Source organism: Hyperolius riggenbachi, chromosome 8, assembly GCF_040937935.1.
Source record: "Hyperolius riggenbachi isolate aHypRig1 chromosome 8, aHypRig1.pri, whole genome shotgun sequence".
Classification (NCBI taxonomy): domain Eukaryota; kingdom Metazoa; phylum Chordata; class Amphibia; order Anura; family Hyperoliidae; genus Hyperolius; species Hyperolius riggenbachi.
The window spans coordinates 266,153,779-266,179,161 of record NC_090653.1 but is presented as its reverse complement, the minus strand read 5'-3'; the positions used below and the strand labels follow the sequence as shown (position 1 = coordinate 266,179,161).

Sequence of the window (25,383 nt, the reverse complement as noted above, 5' to 3'; positions counted from 1 at the left end):
TACTATACTTATAGTACAGCTCAATTGCATACAATGCAGGAGGAAGACGATTGTGCTTTGTCCAAATCGCATCGCAATCAGATTGCACTAATGGAAATTGCTGCTGCAGTTTCCATTAGTTTAACGAGTCAAGTTCTTTTAAACAATCTATTTAATTGCTGCAGCTTAGAAGAACTTCAAGAATGTTACACATGCAGGCTTTCTGATGTGAAAATTATCTGAAAACAGGTATCCAAGGGGTTAAAAACACAGCCTGGGTATTCCCTGCTCACATTTGCCTGCTTTAATTCTTATTAATTAACCTTCAGTGACCTGTGTTGTGATAATCTCCGCACAAGGTGTTAATTTCTGGCACCTGCTCAGGAATTATAAATTTTCATGCGGACACAGGTTTTATGAATGCACACTTTACTAAATGGTGGGTAAAGTCAGCTGTTTTGAGCATTACCGCATGCAGGAATGCTTAATAAATAGAGGCCTATGTCTCTTGGAAGCAGGAGGCATAGTTAGAGGTGCAGACAACATAGGAGATGATGGATTAGCTATAACAGGTAGATAAGCCATAGCAGTACTAGTCCCAGGCCCATCTGAAGCAGCTGAGGCGGTAGAAGCAATAGCAGAATCTTTAATTTCCTATTGCTGTGGACCTTCTCTGTACAATACTGGCACAATTTCCATTCAGAGTTGCCAATCCATGCTGACTGGACTGAGTAGAAGATCTTTCAGACTTTTCAACCTTCTCAGTCTTATGTCTTATGGGGTATAAAACATAATAAACGATAGCCAGCTATTAGACAAATCCCTCTATACATAACATACATCCAGGCAAGCAGAAGAAACATAATCACATCTACTTGCCAGAGAGGGATCCTGGGCAGATTCAGCAGATTGTGCAGGAGCTGACCCAGAGGCGTCCTCCATGATCTCAGTCACAAACCAGAGTGCATCATGGACTCTACAAACTTATACCTGTGCTGCTGATTTGATGCAGCTGATCCAATTATGCAAGCGGCCCCTGCCGGCTAAGCATATGCTTAATCAGCTTCTTACCTTAAGGAATCAGCTGTATGCTGATTCCTAATCACCGCCGCGGCCCCTGCCGCCCGGCTCAGACTTCAGATCACGCGGGACGCCAGCGCGTGACTACCTCCGGTTCAACCGGAAGTGAACTCTCTCCAATGCACGCACATGCGCGCATAAAGTTGCTGCCTCCGATGGAGAAGCCTCCTCCACGCTGCAGGGCTCCTGACTGTTCACTGAACAGTGCTGCTTGGAGCCCTGGAAAACGCTGCCCCTGCCGCCTGACATGGATAGCACTCCTGGAGACCTCTCCCATGCATCCCGTCCGGGACAGGAAACTAAACTGAGGTACTGTGGCAGGTGTAGTATCTTATATGTGGCTGCCTATTGCTTATGCAAATTCTTCTTTTAACAGTTTCCTGTCCACAGTGGGGAGGGAGACCAGTCTCATCCAGGGGTGCTGTCCGAAATGACGTTCTGGGAAACACTTAGCTCAGAAGCAGTTGGGAACCAAATGGCTATATTGTTACCATCCTGTAGTCCTTAGAGTGAACCAATTGTTGACCAACATCCCTGTGACTGACTGCAGCCTTGTAAAGGTGATGTATATAAAATCTACTTCTGTACCATCATGTTGTTGTTAAATCTGGATTAAAAATTGAACGCCTGCGTTGCCATGTCCTCAATCCTCAATCCCGCTGATGTCACCAGGAGCGCACGGCACAGACCATACTGGGCCTGCGCAGTACGCTCCTGGTAACATCAGCGGGAGCGAGGACACGGCAATGCAGGCGCAGTGGTTTTCAGACTTTAAAGTCTGAAATTCCAGAAGTGAACCAGAGGCGGGGCCGGAGCATCAGTGATTGGCTGCGCGGGCACAGGATGTCTGTGGGGGACTATTAGAAGCCCCGGGTAAGTTCAACTCATTTTCCCTAGACCCCCCTACAGTGTCCCTTTAAGTGGTTTGGCATTGATGGACTATACATGTGGAGGCACAGTGTAAAGGAAGCATTATCCAGTTGTTTTATGGTGATCCCAGCAGGCTAAGAATATTGTGTGCGAGGTATTTTTCTTGCTTTTGAATGGACCAGATAGACTGTTTGGGGCTGGAAGAAGCCCCAGGTAAGTAAAGCTTACCTTTTCTCTTTTTAGCCTGGATTTAATAAAGCAAAATTGTATATACGGAACAAATGAGAAAGTGGAATAACGGTCACCATTCTGGCTGATGAAGAATGAATAAGTGAGAGAGGTTTAGGAGGAACATGCGGGAATGGAGATGTTACCTTATTGCTGGCAGGCGTGGCATTCTCCTTCATCATTTCCCTGTAGCTGAAAGAGGAGACGCTGCTGCTGTCACCTGTCTGCGTCCGGCTGGGGGAACTTATCTCTGCCAACACCAGGTCCTCCAAGCCTAGAGCGGAGATAGACAGTCAGCAACCAAGTCTAGCTGAGCTTGTGGCAAAGCAAAAAGGCACAGTGCAGAGGACATCCTCCTTGTCAGGAGTGAAAATACCTTACACTGTAATCACAATCACATATTCATATACACACATGCATGCAAAAGGCTCCAAGTCTGAGCTACTGGGCTCTACTGGATAACCCCATAGTTACTCTATTAGACTGGTCACCTGATGAGTCACGTGATTGTAAGGAAACATGTCGGGCAGAGACTAGCCGCAGACTAGGAAGTAACTAGTCCTGGAGAGCGAAGGGAAAAAGAGACATTTTACTTAAAGGACAAATGAGGGATTTGAAGGTTGCCATATTTATTTCCTTTTAAGCAATACCAGTTGCATGGCAATCCTGCTGATCCCCTGCCTCTGCCTGAAACAAGCATGCAGCAGATCAGGTATTTCTGACATTATTATTGTCAGATCTGACAAGGTTAGCTGCATGCTTGTTTCTGGTATGTTTCAGACTCTGCTGCAGATAAAATAGACCAGCAGGGCCACCAGGCAACTAGCATTGTTTAAAAGGAAATAAATATGGCAGCCTCCATATTCTTCTCACTTCAGTTGCCCTTTAATTTCTTATCTCTTGCTTATCCCCTTCAACCAATCTGTTCAGCTGCCAGGTACATTTATTTGGTCAGCGCCAATGTATATTTTTTGTGTCTAGTTTTATAATAAACGTGATTTAATCGTTCCAGTTTTGCCTTTGTTATCTGACTATTGTGATCTATGCTAAGAACTTCAGGTCCTCACATTGAGACACACTACAGCATTGTCCTATTTTATAAATTGTTGATTTGGCTAGTTAGCTTGCAATTCGCTGCGTAATATGGTGGCGCTTTAGAAGTACAATTAATAAATAAAATAAATAATTAACCATTTTCTTCCTTTTAGGAATAATTAGCTTTCGAGAACACTCTATCTCGTCAATCTATAGCAGGGGTTCCCAAACTTTTTCGGTCAAGGGCCTGGTCAAAATACTTCAGACTGCTGGGGGCCGGAACATACATAAAACTATGTTGAAAAACATTATGTTGAGTCCAGGTATTGATTCTCCCCCGATTATGCCTGGAAGAAAACTCCCAGCAGTAACCATTGTTATGCAGCGCCTGAACGTCTCTGCACCAGACAGTGAAGCATACCCGGGTGACAACATGGTGCCCAGTTGGACAGCAGTGTCACCTGATGCTGAATTGGAAGTCAGCGAATGACTGCTCGCTGGCTTCTACAGTATGTGGATGGGTGATGCCAGCATTGCTATTCTATATGCGGGGCGCGACATTTAAAGGTGCAGAGGGCCACATCTATAAGTTATAAATTTTGTGTTTTGGGGGGCCAGTGAAAAAGCCTTGGAGGGCCGCATTCTGCCCGCGGGCCTTAGTTTGAGGACCACTGATCTAGAGAGTGGTGGCATTATTACCCTCGATTTCCAGTGCAATATCAATAACTTTATTTTACTGATTGTGCACACAATCGAGATTGTATCATGTGTGGGCCCACCAACCAATCTCAAATGTTCTTCGTGTTCACAGTGGATTGGCCTCCAGAAGTCTCTAGCGGATGAGACCTGTACAGCAACTGTGGAATAATACAACAGGATTGGCGGGTGCTTGTCACACTAATCTTGTTAGATCTGACAATAATGTCAGAAACAAGAGGGTAGGGGGGAGACAGAGAGTGCTCCGATGGTGCATTAACCAAGTATTACTTTGCACACTTTAAAATAATTAGACTTACAATGTCTTAGTAGCTGTATGGCGTTTCTCGCTCAAATCGTCCGGTGGTTGTTCTCAGCCTAATCCAGCCTGGCCAGGGCTGGCGGTGTAGATGGTAACACTAGGGAACGACCGTCCGGGGAGAGCAGCGCCTAGCTTCTGCCACCTTACGTCACTACCGGTTTCGGCGAAAAACCACGCCTTCCTCAGGTGACGTTTGCAGCAGGCGGCTGGGTCTATATAGACGCGCCCTCATGGCAACTGTTGCCAGTGGGCGGCAATTAAAATTCAACCAACTTTATTATAACAACTTTAAAAAGCATTTTTACGTGAACCATTACTAACTTAAAAACTGACAGCTCCTAGATATTAAAGGAACAACATCCAAATATAAACATCCTATAGCTAGATGGCACTCTGCATCCCTGCCAACTGTCACAGGACTATACATATATATATATACACATACATATCTTTGGGGTACTTCTTATCACTATGCACATTCATCGCTATCTCGTCGCCACAGCAATGTCTTTTCAAACCTTACTGAGGACTAGAAAAAAAGGAAACTCATAAAAATATATAAAAAATATATATATAAAAAATGTGTAAAAAAATATATGTAGAAACATGTATTTGTGCGAGGTTCAAGGTGATCACACAGGTCATTCACGTGCTTTCTATTCCTTGATTTACACTGATTTGCAGGTACAGGGAGAGGTTTTAACCCTTTTTTTTTTTTTTTTTTTTTTTTTTTTGCAAGAGAACCCCCACCAGATACATCTAGGTATATTAAAATATTTCTGCTCAATAAAAAACTTAAAAAGTACATAAGAACAGGTCCTGCATTAGGGCTCAGACAATATTTAAACACTACCCTGGACCGTATAATAAATCCTAAATAATATTGTTAATCCCTGATTCTTCAATTCTCGGAAGGAAAGGTTAAGACCTTACTGCAGGTAATATTCTATATATTCAGCAATCACCTTCCAACCCAATCTACCTTCAACATTTAGCTGATCCCAACAGGACTGGACACTAAAAAACTTAACTCTAGAAAACTATCAACCAGCAGACATAATAATAATGTCAGAAACACCTGATATGCTGCATGCTTGTTCTGGGTCTATGGCTAAAAGTATTAGAGGCAGAGGATCAGCAGGATAGCCAGGATATTGTTAGCAATGGTACTGGAAATAAATATGGCAGCCTGCATATCACTCTTGCGTGATACGTTGTTTTTTCATAAAATGCATAATAAAAACAAAAAGTACCAGAACTTTTAGAAAAAGTTGATTCTTTAAAGGGAATCTGAAGTGAAAATAAACTTATGATATAATGATTTGTATGTATAGTACAGCTAAGAAATAAAAACATTAGCAGCACAGATGTGAGTTTGATATTGTTTCCAGTACAGGAAGAGTTAAAGAGAACCCAAGGTGGGTTTGAAGAATATTATCTGCATACAGAGGCTGGATCTGCCTATACAGCCCAGCCTCTGTTGCTATCCCAAACCCCCCTAAGGTCCCCCTGCACTCTGCAATCCCTCATAAATCACAGCCACGCTGCTGACAAACAGCTTGTCAGAGCTGGCTGTGTTTATCTCTATAGTGTCAGTCTGCTGCTCTCCCCGCCTCCTGCAGAACTCCAGTCCCCCCTGCATCCCTTCCCTCCCTGCTGATTGGAGGGAAGGGACGGAGGCAGGGACTGGAGCTATGCAGGAGGCGGGGAGCAGCTGAGACTGACACTACAGATGTAAACACAGCCTCACAGCACGGCTGTGATTTATGAGGGATTGCAGAGTGCAGGGGGACCTTAGTGGGGTTTGGGATAGCAACAGAGGCTGGGCTGTATAGGCAAATCCAGCCTCTGTATGCAGATAACATTCTTTAAACACACCTCGGGTTCTCTTTAAGAAACTTCAGTTGTTATCTATGCAAAAGAACTTCACTGAGCTCCAAGACCTTTGTGGACAGCACTGTCTTCTAAAGCTCTTATCTCAAACTGTCTCTCATTGTTTCTTGTTAGTTTATGGTTTTCCTGCAGAGGAAAGTTCAAAAGGTCATTAGCCTGCTCATACGGTATTTTTTCGCTTCAGTGACACTTCAAGAAAAAAAAAAAATTAACTTCACAGAGAACAGGAGTGAGGGCTTGTTCACACTAGGGGTGTTTGTGGCTTTTTTTAAGTGCAGGTGATTTTTTTTTAAATCGCCCACAAAACGCTGGTGCAATGAATCTCTATGAGAAGGTTCATATCAGCGCGGTTCGTGCACTGTGCGTTCAGCAAAGCGTTGCCTGTACCATTTTTGAGGCGATTTTGCCTCAATAGAAGGTATAGGAAAAACACAAATGCTCACAAAATCGCTTTGTGCAGCGATTGCGTGAGCGTTTTTAAGAATAAATACATTGTATTTATTATTTTCCGGGCCAGAGAGTTCACTTCCTGACTTTCGTCAGGGAGTGAATTACAAAACCACTATGGAAAAGCTCTTAGAAAAGCACATTAACCAGAAATGCAGCGCGCAGCGGAGCGCCGGGAGGGGGGAAAAAAACGCACAAAAACACAAAACGCTTGCATTTGCATTTTGCGATTTTAGGTGTGAATGAGGCCTGACTGAATATCCACTGCCCGATAAAATTACGCGGGGGGCAGCGTTGCAATGTACGCCTTGTTGCAAGAACTCCATCACAACGCATAAACACAAAGAATAAGACGTTAACTGATGGCTCTTCGCTGTGTTCCAGGAGGGGATGGAAATCCGCTGGCGTTTTTATTATACTAATGAAGTGTTACCGAGCTGGAACAAATGGCGTATAATGCGCACCATATACATATATTAGCGGACAGCGCCAGGAGCCGCTCCTGCTCGCAATGCCTTCCGTTTCAGCCACTGAGTAATATTACAGAGTAACTCCGGATGATAAACCCACCTGAACTCTTTACCTGGAAACATGGCAACGCTATCACAAGATAACTGTGCTGATCGCATAAATACGCTCAATTAACCCGATAACGAGCCTGACCGATAGTGCCCTTGTGATACGTTACTGCTCCCCGTATCCTGGGAAGGTAGGATGAGGACTAACTGTACTTATCGCATAAATACGCTCAATTACCCCGATTCCCAGCCTCACGATAGCACCAATGTGATATGTTACTGAACCCCGTATCCTGGGAAGGCAGGATGAGAATGGGCACAGCAGCATCCTAAAAATACCCATTAACAGTACAATAACCCGGGTGATCGACTGTACGATCAATTCTGTAAAGTGAACCAGACGAAACACCCTCATGTATGTTACCATATACAGTGGGTTGCAAAAGTATTCGGCCCCCTTGAAGTTTTCCACATTTTGTCACATTACTGCCACAAACATGAATCAATTGTATTGGAATTCCACATGAAAGACCAACACAAAGTGGTGTACACATGAGAAGTGGAACAAAAATCATACTTGATTCCAAACATTTTTTTACAAATAAATAACTGCAAAGTGGTGTGTGCATAATTATTCGGCCCCCTTTGATCTGCATGCAGTCAGTTGCCTATAGACATTGTCTGATGAGTGCTAATGACTAAATAGAGTGCACCTGTGTGTAATCTAATGACAGTACAAATACAGCTGCTCTGTGAGGGCCTCAGAGGTTGTCTAAGAGAATATTGGGAGCAACAACGCCGTGAAGTCCAAAGAACGCACCAGACAGGTCAGGGATCAAGTTATTGAGAAATTTAAAGCAGGATTAGGCTACAAAAAGATTTCCAAAGCCTTGAACATCACACGGAGCACTGTTCAAGCGATCATTCAGAAATGGAAGGAGTATGGTGTCAGGAATATAGCAGCTAGTTATGGGGTGCTGATGATGTAAGGATAACAGGAACATATTTCTTTCATTTTTCTATCTGCTGTATATTTTGTCAGAGGTGTAGGTATGTCAACCAGTCTGGCTTTTGAAAGGTGTCACCTGGATAATGTCTGTATGTAGATTAAATTTGCCTTCAGGGCAGAGATCAAGGGAACTGCCATTGTCTTCATTCAATAGACCAGCCACCTTCAATAGGCAAAGGAACCTGGACAGTAATTAGGAACTGTCTACCTAGCCACTAGCCAGGAAACACTTACTTAGACATTTACCCGACCAGGTTAAAGCCCACACAGCCGTTCGGCTACCTCTTAGTCTGAATAGTGGGCTGGAAGTGGAATTGCTTTGAAATCTGTAAGTGTAAACAGGATACTTCTTGTTCTCAGGATACAATCTTACCTGTGAAATCTGCAACCTTCAAAAAGCTGAAACAGGAACCCTTTAAAGTTCGCATATCACAGGAAGATTATGACAAGCGTTCGGTGATGTCACAAACGGGGAAATTGCATTAGTTCCTGGGGGCTGGACATTAAATGCCCCAGGGGACACTTCAGACTATTTAAGGTGGTCCAGAACAGTCACAGGTATCTTCTCCTGGAGGTAGCGCTTAGCTAGGGATGATCGCGACTCCTGGTCGAAAAACGGCGTCCTCCCGTCAAACAACGTTCTAACCTAAGCTGGTAACGTTCCTTTTTCCCCCCGTTTATTTTTACGCAAATATCCGTGTGTGTATTTTTGTAACTTTTATCTTTGTAAACTCTTAATTTTGTAACTTTTTATTTTGTTTTTTGTAATCTTTTGTATATATTCTGTTCTGCATTGTTCCACTTCTTTCCTGGAATATTAAATTATTATTTAATAAGCTTGACTTCTGCTGTACTAAACTAACACTCATAGCCTAGAGGAGATTGCAGTGTAGCTGTGTGTAAGTCCATGCCTAATTGTATGCTTGAGCAACACTACCATATGAAATTGTAATTGCATTGTGTGTATGGGGCACTTCTGCGCTCGACAGCAGAGTGGGAGCGGCTAACAGTATCGTTCGGAACGACTGTTACTGGTCTTGCTGTACGACAGTGTAACTTGCATTACAAGTCAGTGCCTGATTGTGCTGTGTTACTGTACAACTGTACTGCGTGTGTGGGTGCGTGGCGTTCCCGTATTCGGCCTAAGCGCAAAGCTGACCCGAATACGAAAATGCAGATTGCGTGTTGAGCACTTGACAGCTGAGTTGGCGTGTCTAGCAACCGCTAGTGGTGGCAGTGGGAAGTGTTTGAGGGGTCCCAGCCTTGTTTGTAGCTCGAATAAGGCTGCTCCCCGCTTGATCTGGTCAAACCCGCAGTCGGGAACCGTATATGCAGGCGTGCCGCGGGCCGGTTCCCAACATATGGTACAACTGTAAACCTACCAAGACAAGGCTATCTACCTAAACTCACAGGCCGAACAAGGAGAGTGCTGATCAGAAATGCAGTCAAGAGGCACATGGTGACTCTGGACAAGCTGCAGAGATCTACAGCTCAGGTGGGAGACTCTTAGTCATGCACTGTACAAAGTTGGCCTTTATGGAAGAGTGGCAAGAAGAAAGGCATCGGTAACAGAAAGCATAAGTCCCGTTTGCAGTTTGCCACAAGCCATGTGGGGGACACAGCAACTATGTGGAAGAAGGTGCTCTGGTCAGATGAGACCAAAATGGAACTTTTTGGTCAAAATGCAAAACGCTATGTGTGGCGGAAAACTAACACTGCACATCACACTCAACACACCATCCCCACTGTCAAATATGGTGGTGGCAGCATCATGCTCGGGGGTGCATCTCTTCAGCAGGGACAGGGAAGCTGGTCAGAGTTGATGGGAAGATGGATGGAGCCAAATACAGGGCAAACTTGGAAGAAAACCTCTTGGAGACTGCAAAAGACTTGAGACTGGGGCGGAGGTTCACCTTCCAGCAGGACAATGGCCTCAATTCACTAAGATCATGCTAGAGATAATAAGGCAAGAGAAAACTTACCTCCACACGTGAGAGAGTTATCTTACCTCATCATTCCTTAAGTTACCTCTCCTGTAGTTAATTTACCTCCTCTGTAGTTAATTTACCTCCCCTGTAGTTAATTTACCTCCTCTGTGGTTATTTTCACATGCAGCTAATTAACAGCCTGTCTTTAACTCTGGAGTTATTTTAAGGATTGGAGAGTTAATTTAAAGACAGAAGAGTTAAATTTAGGCTTGCCTGAGGTAAAATGTTTCCTGAATACTACATGCCTTATCACCTTGGTAACAACTCTAGAAGAGTTATTAAAGACAGGAGATAAGCTTAGTGAATTGAGGCCTATGACCCTGACACAAAGCCAGGGCAACAATGGAATGGTTTAAAACAAAACATATCTATGTGTTAGAATGGCCCAGTCAAAGTCCAGATCTAAATCCAATCGAGAATCTGTGGCAAGATCTGAAAACTGCTGTTCACAAACGCTGTCCATCTAATCTGACTGAGCTGGAGCTGTTTTGCAAAAAAGAATGGGCAAGGATTTCAGTCTCTAGATATGCAAAGCTGGTAGAGACATAAAAGACTAGCAGCTGTAATTGCAGCAAACGGTGGTTCTACAAAGTATTGACCCAGGGGGCCGAATAATTACGCACACCCCACTTTGCAGTTATTTATTTATAAAAAATGTTTGGAATCATGTATGATTTTCATTCCACTTCTCACATGTACATTACTTTGTATTGGTCTTTCACATGGAATTCCAATAAAATTGATGCATGTTTGTGGCAGTAATGTGACAAAATGTGGAAAACTTCAAGGGGGCCGAATACTTTTGCAACCCACTGTATATCAGTGGGAACATTGGAGAAAACACCTACCATGCTTTCTGTTTCATTCTGCACTGCACAGCTTGTTACTTATCAGACCTGATAAAATCCCCGACTGAGCATTCAGTCTGGCTTTGCTCAGGAAAGCACAGCTTTGGGAACCGGGTCCTGTCACTGCCGTCAGTCGCGGCCAGTCTAATGTAAGAGAAGTGCTCTCTTTGCGGATCTCTCCAGCAGCTGCTGGAGAGATCCGCAAAGAGCGCACTTCTCCTGCGTAGCTGGCCGTGACTGCCGTCAGTGACGGGACCCGGTTCCCAAAGCTGTGCCTCTTGCACACTACATGCGATTCCGATTTTTTTATACAATACAACTTTTGATTCAGATTGAAAAAAAAAAACTAAGCAGCATGCAGTACTTTTTTTTTGTTTAATCGGAATCAAAAAACGGATCGTATAAAAAGAAATCAGAATCGCAAGTAGTGTGCGAGAGGCCTCAGGCTGTGTTCCCACTTGAGCTGAAAACAGACATTTTTTGTCCTTTCTCAGCTTATCAAAAAAACTGACCGTAAAGGGCTCCTATTTTATCTACTAGTGGACCTAAGCCCGTTTAAAAACTGGCTAGGTCTTCATTGCGCATGCGCCCGCCGTGCACACACCCGAGCCGTGCGCGCCCTCCCCTTGGCCGTGCAGCTCACGTCACTCCCCCTCACTGTCTCTGCGTCCCTGCACATGCGCAGAGCGCAGATGGGATACTCACAGGGACACGGGACACAGAAACAGTAGGGTTTTATTATACACACTTGTCACTCTGCAATGGATCCGCAGGATCCGCAGGATCTCTTGCAGTTAGAGGACCTCACTTCTGTCTGTGCAGTCCGCGATAATCCCGCACAGGCCACATAGCCTATGGCGGTAATGCATATTCACCGAGCTCCAGCTGGTTCATGGCGGACCATCAGAGCCAACACTACACCATCCCCTCCCGCTGGCTGCACATGGTATGGCTCAAGTGGGAACCAAGCGTAATGCCTTGTACACACCATGCAAATACCCATCAGGCAGACAGTCGAATAGATAATTTCTGACAGGTATGATCTGACTTCTGATCAATTTTGTATAGAAGTGATCAAAAAAAATCGATCAGAAAAACGAATGGAAAACAGATCGGACCTATCGGAAATTATCTATTCAACTATTTGATGGGAAATTGCATGGTGTGTACAAGGCATTAGGGCAGAGACACAGTGCAGACAGCTTTTTAATCCTGCTAATTACTTCACCAGGGAGTCAAACAGTCCACACCCGGATCCACCAGAGGTGTGAAACAGCAGAAATCCAAAAGACAGAAATGACTGGGTCTCTACCTGGCTTTTGCAAATTTATTAGCGCACTTAAAGGGGAACTGAAGAGAGAGGTATATGGAGGCTGTCATGTTTATTTCCTTTTAATCAATACCAGTTGCCTGGCAGCCCTGCTGGTCTATTTCTCTGCAGTAGTATCTGATTAAAACCAGAAACAAGCATGCAGCTAGTCTTGTCAGATCAGACTTATAAGTCTGAAACACCTGATCTGCTGCATGCTTGTTCAGGGGCTATGGCTAATAGTATTAGAGGCAGAGGATCAGCAGGGCTGCCAGGCAACTGGTATTGTCTAAAAGGAAATAAACATGACAGCCTCCATATACCTCTCTCTTCAGTTCCCCTTTAAAGGAACTCTATCAAACCATGTGTTCTAAAAAGACAATGTACAAATAATAACTACCGGTAAGTAACTGTGTAAACATTTTCCTATTTTCATGTTAAATATCAGAGGCAAAAGCTGTAATTCATTGTGTGTAGATTTTAGCTACGTTTGGAATGTCTCATTTGCAGAGGTATGAATCTGTAAGCATCTCTGCAACCTGACATGCTCAGAACAGTGTAAAACTGAAGCAGATTACCTGACAGGCTTTTGTTTTCATATATCAGGTTTCACCCACACACTTACAGATATCCAAATCCAAAAAAGCTTTATTGGCAGGACCAAATACATTCAGCATTGCCAAAGCAAAACAAAACATTAACATGGGGATATCTATGTTGCACATAAGATACATTTCCTCTACTCTCTGTGAGAGAAGGCTCTGCCTGGCTGTCTCTGAGGCTGCACACCAAAACCGCTAGCAGATCCACAAAACGCTAGCGGTTTTGGGTGCGGATGACAGAGTTTAGTCCCAGTGCACACCGGGCGGATCTTGATGCGATCCGCCGGGTGTTCACCGGCCGCATCAGCATGGCTAATGTATCTATGGGCTGGTGCACACTGGCGGTTTGAGGTTTTTAGCAAACCGCAAACGTGCAGCAAGAGGCACGTTTGCGGCTTGCTAAAAACCTCAAACCGCCGGTATGCACTAGCCCATAGAGATACATTAGCCATGCGGATTTTCAGGCGGATTTGGCCGGCGGATCCGCCCGGTGTGCACTGGGCCTAACTGGGCTCTCTGCACACATAGAGTTAGGCCCAGTGCACACCAAAACCGCTAGCAGATCCGCAATACGCTAGCGGTTTTGGGAGCTGATTTCAGAGCGATTCTAGGTATGTTTAGAAAGGTTTTCTATACATACCTAGCGGTTTTGGGTGCGTTTTTCTGTAGCAGATTACACATATTGTTACAGTAAAATCTGTTACTGAACAGCTTCTGTAACAAAAATGCCTGGCAAACCGCTCTGATGTAGCGTTTTCAGAGCGGTTTGCGTTTTTCCCATACTTTACATTGAGGACGAAACGCTTATCGAAATCCGCAAACGCGCAGCAGGAGGCGCGTTTGCGGCTTGGCAAAAACCTCAAACCGCCGGTGTGCACCATCCCATTGCAATACATTAGCCAAGCGTTTTTCCAGGTGGATGCGGCCGGCGGATCGCTCCAAAAACCGCTCAGTGTGCACTAGGCCTTAATGATGTACTGTGAAGGGAATCCCCTCTCCCCTCATGGCTGAGTCTGCCCTCAGAATTTCAGCAGACTGCCCTCAGAAAAGTGTGAACGGGATTAGATAACAGTAAATAGAGAGATAAGGATTCCGATGTATGTACCAACACTTAGCAGCACTTCCCAAACATTTCCTCTTAATCTCAATTAAAAAAAAACATGTCAATCGATAGTGTCCCTTTAACGAAGGCCCTTCGGCCGAAACGTTGTGTGGTTTTATGGCTATGGTACACTAATAAATTTGCATTTACTGCCAAAATCCAGGTGGAGACCGTGTCATTTCTGTCTTTTGTGATTTTAATGCAAGTCAATTGCGATTTTTTGAAACATCACGAGTCAATGGGAGCATGTTTTTAAAAACGAAAAGGATTGAAAAGCGCTCTGCAGCGTCTCTGCCCTTACCCCCCCCAAAAAAACATTCTTTTAACAAGTCTTGTTCCTAATAAAATGCTCAGTAAGCACGTACCTAAATACCTAAAAATCAGCAGCATAGCAATAGGGGGTGCAAAGGTTGCAACTGCACCGGGGCCCTCCCTCAACCACATTATTAGCTCTTTATTGGGCCTGTGCTGGTAATAATCACTTCTGTTGATGTTTTGAATAGTAGTAATTATTAACAAACTGCTCCCCATCCCCTTCTTGCACCTCTGACACTGTGGTTGTTCTTAGCAGGTTTTGGTGCGCCATATCATTTGTTATGTACAGTATATGCGTGCTTGGGGAGGCCCCATGTAAAACTCCCACTTGGGCACAGCGCTCCTTAGCTACACCACTGATCAGCAGCAAAGGTACAGAACTATAACTACAACAAAGCTATGAAAATGGAGTTCCCCTTTAAAGTAGAATCTACCCGGGGCAATTTTGTTTTATCCTCCCAGCCATATTAAGGCAACGGCGTCACACGGCTCATGCAAGGGAACGCAGCAAGCAGCTATTGCCTCGGCTCAGCACTTTCCAGCGGGATTTTTTTTAAAGGATGGGTTTGGCTGTTTCTGCCTCCCACCTCCTGACTCATCACAGCCATGAAATATTAATGCCCTGCTGAAAGTGGATGGTCTTAATGCTTCCAGAGGGATGGTGAGGAAGGAGGGAGCGAGGCAGCCTGCGCTGTGCTGGAGAAAATGAGAGAGGAGAGAGAGGAGAACACGAACCTCGGCCTACAACACGAATCACGTCAGAGAGCCGCACTGCCACAGCTATATACAGAGACAGCTCATTGATTCTACTGCTCTAAGTAAAGGAGAGGCCTGTGTCCCCCAGAAGACCTGTGACCTCCTCCAGCTAACAGAGGGAAACATATAGTACAAAACATAAATAGCAAGGCTAGGTCACACAGTGACGGCTGCTCTGGACACAACAAAACCAATGACGACATGAGTCAATAGCAACTTACTAAGCCTTAAAGGGGCCTTATTATCAATATTGTGCATTTGTAATGCGCTAACATCTTCCAGACTACAAAGAGTGCTCGGTCACAATATTATTGTTATTTATGTCCCTCAGAGGAGCTGACAAATCTAATTGCTGTTAAAGTGAACCTGTAGTGAAAAATAGAAGTAAAATGGAATAGTTACCAAAAAGTAGGTAGCTTCTGGAGAGTCCAGAGGCCTCCCCCATCCTTCTCAAAACTCGCTGTTCCAGCGCTGGGATGCTCTAAACATATATCCATCAAGAGCTTGTGGAATTTGTTCACTTGGCCGCGTTCCTGTCCATTTTAGAGAGTGGTCAGGCTCCCTTCTGTTTTAGAGCGTGGCCACACACCCTTCCGTTTTAGAGCGTGGCCACACACATTGCCGTTTTAAAGCGTGGCCACACACCCTTCCGTTTTAGAGCGTGGCCACACTCCCTGCCGTTTTAAAGCGTGGCCACACACCCTTCCGTTTTAAAGCGTGGCCACACACCCTTCTGTTTTAAAGCGTGGCCACACTCCCTGCCATTTTAGAGCGTGGCCACAATCCCTTCCGTTTTAGAGAGTGGCCACGCTCCCTTCCGTTTTAAAGCGTGGCCACACACCCTTCCGTTTTAGAGTGTGGCCACACACCCTTCCGTTTTAGAGCGTGGCCACAATCCCTTCCGTTTTAGAGCGTGGCCACAATCCCTTCCGTTTTAGACTGTGGCCACAATCCCTTCCGTTTTAGAGCGTGGCCACAATCCCTTCCGTTTTAGAGCGTGGCCACAATCCCTTCCGTTTTAGAGCGTGGCCACAATCCCTTCCGTTTTAGACTGTGGCCACAATCCCTTCCGTTTTAGAGCGTGGCCACAATCCCTTCCGTTTTAGCGTGTGGCCACAATCCCTTCCATTTTAGAGCGTGGCCACACAACACAATCGCCGGTGTAGTCTGCACCTGCACAGTTGCACAGAGCTGCTCCTGCACAGCTTTTACCTCCGTGCATAAGCAGATTTGTACTACTGCTTTATACTTGGGCTTGCGCATGCACAGTATGGGTCCGCTCATCTTCTGAAGTACTGAGGGTGCGAGTACTTCCGCAGACTGCTCAAGGGAGCTGAAGACATATTCAACCAAGCTAGTTGGAAGAGTTACAATGGTTGGAAAGCGCTGGAACGAGAGAGTGGAGAAAGGGCAGGGGAAGACGCTATGGGATACTGAGCCTTCTCTCTACATAGAAAGTATCTAACTAATGAAAGCCTTATGGGAAGTGAGAGGAAAGCCATGCAAACATGGGGAAAACATACAAAGTTCATGCAGATTGTGCCCTGGCCCAGATCTGAACTTGGGACCCTAGTCAAGAGTGCTTTTTACTGCGCTGCCATATCTGCCAGTAATCTATTGACTCCCACGGTCTGAAATAAAAAAAAAATCCATTTAGTTTTAGGCATGTTTATTGCATACCCAGAATTTTTCTCATTGGTTTATAAATCTGCAAAAAATGTGTGGCACTTCCGACCCTGACTGCTTCACTGGGTGCACTGCAATGTACTGCAATGACACTTTAATTCCACTAGGTGGAGGGACTCCACAAGTCTAGAGGGACACTAACAAACAAACAAACACAGAACACGTACATCGCTCTTTTCTCCTGGCGGACTCAAAGCGCCAGAGCTGCAGCCACTAGGGCGCGCTCTATAGGCAGTAGCAGTGTTAGGGAGACTGGCCCAAGGTCTCCTACTGAATAGATGCTGGCTTACTGAGCAGACAGAGCCGAGATTCAAACCCTGGTCTCCTGTGTCAGAGGCAGAGCCCTTAACCATTACTCCATTCAGCCACTGCAAACTCTGCAAACAAGGCCTCAATGACCTAAAGGGAAGGTTCAGGGAGGGAGGTAAAAAAATAAAAATCAATATCCACTTACCTGGGGCTTACTCCAGCCCGTGGCAGGCAGGAGGTGCCCTCGCCACCGCTCCGCAGGCTCCCGGTGGTCTCCGGTGGCCGAACCCGACCTGGCCAGGCCGGCTGCCAGGTCGGGCTCTGCTGCGCTCCAAGGCCTGGCACTTCTGCGTCCCACGCGGGCGCGCTGACGTCATCGGACGTCCGCCGGGCTGTACTGCGCATAGGCTAGGGAGCCTATGTCTCGAGAGCCAGATGTGGCTCTTTTGATGGCTACATCTGGCTCACAGACAATTCAGTAGGGGTTGATTCACTAATCTACACTGCTCAAGCAGCGCAGCTTAGTGTGACAGCGCAAGTAAAGTTTAAAAAGTAGGCACACTACTGCTGTAGCATGCACTACTAACTTGCGCTACCCCAAAACGAACAGTTGCTCCAATTGTCCCACTCTGGACCCTGTCAGGTCCAGTGACTTTGTAGGACAAGGTCCCCGCACATTGATTGGCCCAATAGGCTGCCTGTCACTTGCCAGGCAGCCTATTGGGCCAAAGTGTGGTGATCTCGCCCTACAAAGTGATTCAACCCACAAGTCAGCTAGTTAATTGTACAAGCTGTTAGTCGGTATTTCTCCTGTCTGGCTCTCGGGGAAATTGCTGATGTTGCTGAAACCCAAGAGAAGCGGAAGACGTGTCTGACACTTCCGCTGCCCAGAGGATCAACTGTATACACATCACCATGGCAACAGGGACACAAGCCCTCTGCTGCGCATGCGCACTGTGCCAGTTTGAAACATATTGTACGGCTCTCACGGAAATATATTTTAAAATATATGGTGAAAAACGTTCCTGACCCCTGACCTAAAGGGAACCTGTCAAGAAGCAAAGAATCAATCAATCAAATCAATCAAGAATCAATTTGAAATGGAAATAGCCATGCTTCAATCTCAGGGCCCTATAAGTCTGCTGAGACAGCAAGGGGCACAATTTGAATAATGTTCTGTCCTTCCTTTCACAGGAGGCTGCTAAGATGCTTGTCTTGAACACTGTAACACCCTATCTGTCTACCAAAAACCAGACTGGCACCTCTCCAGTTTCTACTGAACTCTTTTGCCTGTCTCATGCACCTCTCCTTCTGCTCCTCTGATGCAGCCCCTCTCTTCTTATCTCTTCACTGGCTACCCATTACCAAAAAGGAGCCAGTGTAAACTCCTTACCTGATCATACAAAGCTCTGCAAAAGTTATCCCCTCCATACATTTTCTCCTGAAAGTAGGAGGATCAGCCATACTATGCCAGCAAAAAAACACACATATAAGTAGATAAATACTTGATCTACTTACATAACAGATGTATTGTACTGTCCACGTTTTGATTTCAGTGAATGTTATATAGTAAATGAAGAGAATTCTGTTCCTGGTGGGGGCCATGTCTTTTCCCACAGTTTGAGGCTAAACCCTGATGTAATTTCTTCCCTTAAAGGGAACCTTAACAGAGATATATGAATGTTTCCTTTTAAACAATACCAGTTTCCCGGCAGTCCTGTTCATCTCTTTGGCTGCAGTGGCTGAATCACACACCTGAAACAAGCATACAGCTAATCCAGTCTGACTTCAGTCAGAGCACCTTGTTGAGGGGCTGTGGCTCAAAGCATTAAGCCCAATCTACACGATACGATTCTTTATACGATTCGATTACGATTCTATTTACGACCTGATTAAATCCAACATGTCCGATCAGGATTCGATTCGATTCAATTCGATTTGAGATTGCAAAACAATGGCAAATCGAATTGAATCGAATCGAATCCTGATCGGACATGACGGATTTAATCGGATCGTAAATAGAATCGTAATCGAATCGTATAAAGAATCGTATGGTGTAGATTGGGCTTTAGAGACACAGGATCAGCAGGAGAGTCAGGCAAATGCTATTATTTTAAAAGGAAAAATCCATATCCTTCTCAGTTTAGGTTCTCTTTAACTTTTTTTCTTTTCTCCTCCAATCGCTGAATCACCTCAGCCTTGCTTGTAAACACGGGTGAGCAGAGGATCATGTTTCAGCTAGGCAGCTTCACACTGCAGTCTGCTCAGCCAATCAGTGTGAAGCAGGGCGGTGGGAGGGGAGAAGACAAGCCTCCCTTCTCTCAATGTCCTTGGCAATGGTACAGAAAAGAGCCCGGGGGACTGAGGGAATATGAGAACAGCAGAGAGATTCCTGAATAGATTGGAGAGCTTGTACTGCAGGGTGAGATTTCTGGCAGCATTTTAACCATTTCAGCCGCCCAGACGTGAAGCTCACGTCCGGGCGGCTGCTCAGCTGCGCTCTCCCGCTCCCGCGCGCGATCGGGGCGCTCCCCCGTGTCCCCGCTGTGTCCCCCGGTAGCCCTGGGATTAGTGAAAGGGAACATGGTTCCCGATCACCGATTCCTGTCCCCCGCAGAAAAACCGAAGCGCTCACCCGTGAGGCTTCGGCTCTTCTGCCCGGAAAAATGTACGCATCCCCCTTGTACTTCCGCATAGTGAGAAGTACAAGGAGGGAAACCAAAAATGAAGGTGGCCATCTTGTGGCCAAATAGTTACCTAAGGGTCTGAACTTTTTAAATATGCATTTGAAGGGGGTATACTACAAACACTTTTTTAATTATAAGCTTGTAAATAGTGATGGACGCAAAACGGAAACAATGCACCTTTATTTCCAAATAAAATATTGGCGCCATATATTGGGACATTTAAATGGTATGATAACCGAGACATACGGGCAAATAAAATACATAGGTTTTAATTATGGTAGCGTGGATTATTTTAAAGCTATAATGGCCGAAAACTGGGAAATAATGAATTTTTACCATTTTTTTCTTATTAATCCTGTTAAAATGCATTTACAGTAAAGTGGCTCTCAGCAAAATGTACCACCCACAGAAAGCCCAATTAGTGGCGGAAAAAACAAGATATAGATCAATAAAATGTGATAAGTAGTGATAAAGGTATTAGCGAATTAATGGGAGGTAAAAATTGCTCCGATGCATAAGGTGAAAAATCCCCGCGGGCTCAAATGGTTAAACACACTGCAGTGTTTAAAAAGAATTTGGTTTTGTGGCTGACAATCTTGCTTTACCCTCCAGATAACATTGTGCTTGGAAGCTTTGCTCCTCCCAAAAGAACCTTTTGTCCTCTAAGCTTGGTCACCTCCTCTCAATTCTGCATCCAGGACTTCTCACGAGCATCACCTCTCCTTTGGACCGCTCTCCCTCAGCCTGTCCATCATGCTCCAAGCTTGGAAACTTGGAAAGTCATTCTCAAAACACCTGCTCAGGCAAGCCTATCATTTGCTATAGGTGACATTGAAGGTTCACTGCCTTATCTGCTAACCCCATGTTTCCTTCCCTGATGTCTCTCCAACCCACTACCCTCTAGGTTCTAAGCTCGCAAGGGCAGGGACTTCCTCTTAGTGTTTCTTATTCTGCTGTAATTTACCATATGAACATGTACCAGTACTGGTGATCTCTCCAACCACACATCAACAATGTATGTATTTGTATTGCTGGATGTCCTGATAGTACAGAGTTTTGAGAGTCTTATGTATCTGTGCTCCCTAATATTTGTATTGTACTATGTACAGCGCTACGGAACATGTTGGCGCTCTATAAATAAAAAATATGAATATTATAATAATGTAGTAATATTATAGAATATAATAATGTAATAATAATAATGATATTGCTGTACATTATGCAGCACAGTGGGAGGGGCGGGGTTAACCAGGCAATGTGCACTACTTAACAAAATATTATAGTAGATAAACAGTTCCAATACATAAAGTACTTTGGCAGCAGTCCTCCGAAATGATCAAGGTCGTAAAATCATATCAGTAAAATCCTATAAGCATAGGGTTGCATTATATAAAGAAATAAAAATCATTTTTAAAAAAGCCAGTAAGCAAATCTAAATACACTTAAAAAATATGCGCACTGGCTTCTCATCTTGACGGATAAGTCGTAAACCCCGGAATGTAAAATGGAAAGTTATGTAATTTTAATTCCTCCAGCCGACTCCTGAATCATAGATGTTACCTGCGCTGGAAGAGCAATAGGCATGCAGTCAGCACATTGCCACTCCTTTACAATCCGCTACTAGTCTTCCATTATCGATACAAGTGCAGACTAATAACAGGGCAGACAGGAAAATCCCTCTCCCAGCATATCCACCAATCAGGGAGGCCGTCCTCGCTGGCACAAAACAACAACAATGCAGACTCAAGGAAACCTTAAAGTGGACCTCCGCTGTAAATTTCAAAGTGAAGAGGAGCCAGAATGACACTTACTATGACTGTTCTACCTCTCTTTTTTTTTTGCTTGGTGCAGAAATGGCTGACTAGTGACTACTTCATTACAGGACAACTGCAATGAGAGGGATATGAAGGCTCCCATATTTATTTCCTTATAAGCAATATCAGTTGCATGGCTATCCTGATGATCCTCTGCCTCTATTATTTTTAGCCATAGACCCTGAACAAGCATGCAGCAGATCAGGTGTTTCTGACATTATTGTCAGATCTGACAAGATTAGCTGCATGCTTGTTTCTGGTGTTATTCAGAGTGACACTTCTGCAGCCAGATAGATCAGCAGGGCTGCCAGGCAACTGGTATTTGTTTAAAAGGTGTAAAAGTATGGCAGCCTCTTCTTCACACTACAGTTGTCCTTTAAGCAGCAGGGAACATTGTGGCAGCTCTGGAATGCACTATACTTCGGCTGGCACTGCACTATTTCTCTCTTCACCTCTCCTCTCTGTGATAGGCTGGCTCAGAGACATAGGTAGAAGCAGAGAACCCCTCAGGCCACACTATGACCTTCCTTCCTGACACAATCTCTTAGCAGAAAAGTGTAGCAGACGAGTTCTTTGGCACAAAATAAACATATCGTCCGATAGATTTTACAAAATAAATACTATACCTGGAATTTTCGCTGCTGTGGTGTGCCGTTTGTGTTTTTTTTTTTTTACTATAACTCCACGCAAAATACAGTTCATCGGAAAAGCATATTATTTAGTGGGCTGTGTAATAGTATAATGGTTAAGGGATCTGCCTCTGACACAGGAGACCAGGGTTCGAATCTCGGCTCTGCCTGTTCAGTAAGCCAGCACCTATTTCAGCAGGAGACCTTAGGCAAGTCTCCCTAACACTGCTACTGCCTATAGAGCGCGTCCTAGTGGCTGCAGCTCTGGCGCTTTGAGTCCGACAGGAGAAAAGCGCTATATAAGGGTTTGTCTTTGTCTGTGTGCAAAATGAAATCACCATTTCTAAAAACCTCTTTTGCCTAACAAATATAGATACCAAAAAAAAATAAAAAGTTTTTCAATATACCCTTACATTAGCAGCTCCTCCCATCTCATCACAGCTCTCTGTGACGCTGCAAGTATACAGAACAGGAAAGCAGAGCCAGAAGGGGGCAGGCTTGGGCTTAAAATGCCATCAGAGAAGACAGACTCAGTTATGATTCCTGAGCAAAGCCAGACTGAATGCTCAGTCTGGGATTTTATCAGGGCTGATAAGAAGAAAGCTGAACAGTGAAGAATGAAACAGAGAGCAGGGTAGGTGTTTTCTCTAATGTTCCCACTGATATACATGGTGAAATACAGGAGGGTGCTTCGTCTCTGGTTCACTTTAAGAAAGGGGGCATGTCTAACCAACAAAACCTGGATTTATGGCACAAGTGGTCTGTTTTTAGACATTTTTCCTGCTGTTTTGGTAGAACTTCTGCTGCCTGTGCTGATTGGTGGGTTTTATTTTTACACTGGAGGTCCGCTTTAAAGGTTCAATAAATGAAGACAGCCCTGCCGCTTACTTTCCAATACATCTTACTTGCTCGGCTGCTGTGCTGATCCTGTAAACTGCTCCATTATTTCTTTGTGTCTTGGAATTTGCTATCCATTTGTTCATCGTGTTACATTTGTCACTGTAATTACCATGTCTACCAATTCTGTATTATGTACCAGTGTCTATATTTTTACCATTCAGGAAGCGCTCCTGAAAATAAAGAATATCCTGAGAATCCCCTATGAGGAGATGGGCTAGTCTAAAACCGGTCAGATTTTAACAACCTACTGTCAGGGTCCCTTTACACTTGGTGTGATGGGATTAACGTGTGGTAAACTGGCTTCTGCACTGCACCATTACGGCTCTTTTAGACTACATGCCATTCTGATTTTAAAGTAAATCTGAAGCAGAAATAAAAACAAAAAAACAGATTTACTTAGCTAAGGAGAGGGAAGGCTCTGGGTCCTATAGAGCCATCCCCTTCTCCTCACAGTCCCCGTATTCCCCCACAGGCGTCTCCATTTAAATCTCCCACCATGGGAGACTTTGGAAGTCTTTGGGAGGACTCGTGCTCCTGAAGACAGGTGGCTCTGTACTGCACGGGAGAGAGTGCAGAGAGAGGGGGCTTGCCCGTGTGCAGTAAGGAGCAGCCCGTCTTCGGGAACACGATTTCTTCCATGGTGGAAGAGAGCAGTCTACGAACGATCAGTTGTAGACTGCTAGTGTGGGAGACTGTGGGGGGAACGCAGATTCTGTGAGAAGGGGAAGGCTCTACTGGACCTAGAGCCTTCACTTTCCTTAGGCAAGTATCTGTTTTTTTATTTAAATTCCGCTTCAGTCTCTCTTAAAGCGGATCCGAGATGAAAAAATAACTATAACAAGTAACTTGTCTATATATCTTATCTAAAGTTTAGGTAGTTTACACAGCATATATAGCTGCAAACAGCTTCAACAGTTTATGATTATTTATTCCTGTGATACAATGAGGGCAGCCATGTTCTGTTTGTCACATTGTCACAGGCTGAGGGCTGGAGATGCTATCAGCTTACCTGTGTGTAAATTCACTCCCCTCTGCCTCTGAAATCAATGGCTAGTAACCTCCTCTTCTCCTGCCCAGACTGAGCTCCCATAAGCCCTTGCTACAGTGCCAAGGCACAAAAAGAGCTGTGGGTGAGGCATGTTTAGTTTATAGGTAATTAGAGTATTAAAACAAAACAAAAAAAGTATTTGGCTTGAGGAATGCCCTATAAACTATATGAAAGGAACACAATTATGCAATGAGTAAAAGTTTATCTTGGATCCACTTTAAATGCGATTTTATACGCGAATCCGCTTCAGATTTTTGATGTGATTAAAAAAAAAAAGTTCTGCATGTGTCTTTTTCTTTTTGTGTTGCTAGCATCAAGTGAAAATTGAATCACAAATGCAAATCGGAAATTGGATTTGCCATTTACAGTGTAAAAAAAGCCTGACACACACTTTAGTATATACGTCAGGCTGCGTTGACAGGGAAAGTGGAGAAAACTTGCCTTCAAAAAGTCTCACCCTTTAAGCCCCGTTCACACTGCACACGTTTCCAGCCGCGTTTTGGAAACGCGTGCAGGTGGCCGACACGCACGACATCAGACATTGCATAGAGTGCAATGTCTGATGTTCACACTGCATGCGTTCCGGACCTGTGCGGTCCGGGAACGCATGCTGCACGCATTTTTTGCCAAAACGCATGGCTGTCCCATTCACTTTTCAGTGATGGGATCAGCCACGCAACGCATACAAACGCGGATGGCGTGCGTTCGTACGCGTTGCGTTCCGCGTGCGTGCCCGTCCGCGTTTGTAATGTGAACGGGGCCTACGTCACGTGTATACTGCTTGACAGGAAACACGTCATCTGAAAATCTGCATTTGCGCATGCAAACCAGAAACGCACCAAAATTTCAAGATTTGCACATTACCACTGACTTTCCCCGGTGCTTGTGCAGTGCGCAATAACGTCAGAGCACTTCCGGTGCAGCGTATCGCAAAACATGTGTCATGTCCACTGATTTTAAAGTGGAATGAAACCCAGAATTTTTTCTTTGCTCTAAAAGATTATTTACAGCATATTATATACTACCACCATTTTTTTTTACTAGAACAGCATTCAACTAGTTAAACACAGGTTTTACAAGCTCCCTGCAGGGAAAGCTGGGCACAGCTGAACTGAAGATAACATTATGTTCTATTAAAGGACTTCCGAGGCCAAAATTACTAAAATGACACTTTACCTTTGTATTATCAGAATCCACGGAGGACGCCCTGCTCGTCCTCCGCTCCCTTCCGCCGTCAATCTAGAGTTTTCGGTTCCCCCAGGGCTTTGCCCGACCCCACCGAACGGGTCGCATCCATTCCACCACTAAGATGGCCGCCGCCTTGATCTGCGGCTGCACAGTACGCTTTGCCGCGAGTGCGACTGCGCAGCCTT

The 25,383-nt window shown here is 44.8% G+C and overlaps 1 protein-coding gene across 1 annotated transcript in view; it reads right to left on the bottom strand.

The window, feature by feature from the left end:
• GRIPAP1 (GRIP1 associated protein 1) overlaps window positions 1–25,383 on the bottom strand; it is a 255,468-nt gene that overhangs the window by 79,770 nt on the left and 150,315 nt on the right. The window contains exon 25 of the mRNA XM_068248000.1: window positions 2,304–2,431. Within this exon, the coding sequence (XP_068104101.1) occupies window positions 2,304–2,431 (128 nt within the window). The remainder of the gene's footprint in view (window positions 1–2,303; window positions 2,432–25,383) is intronic.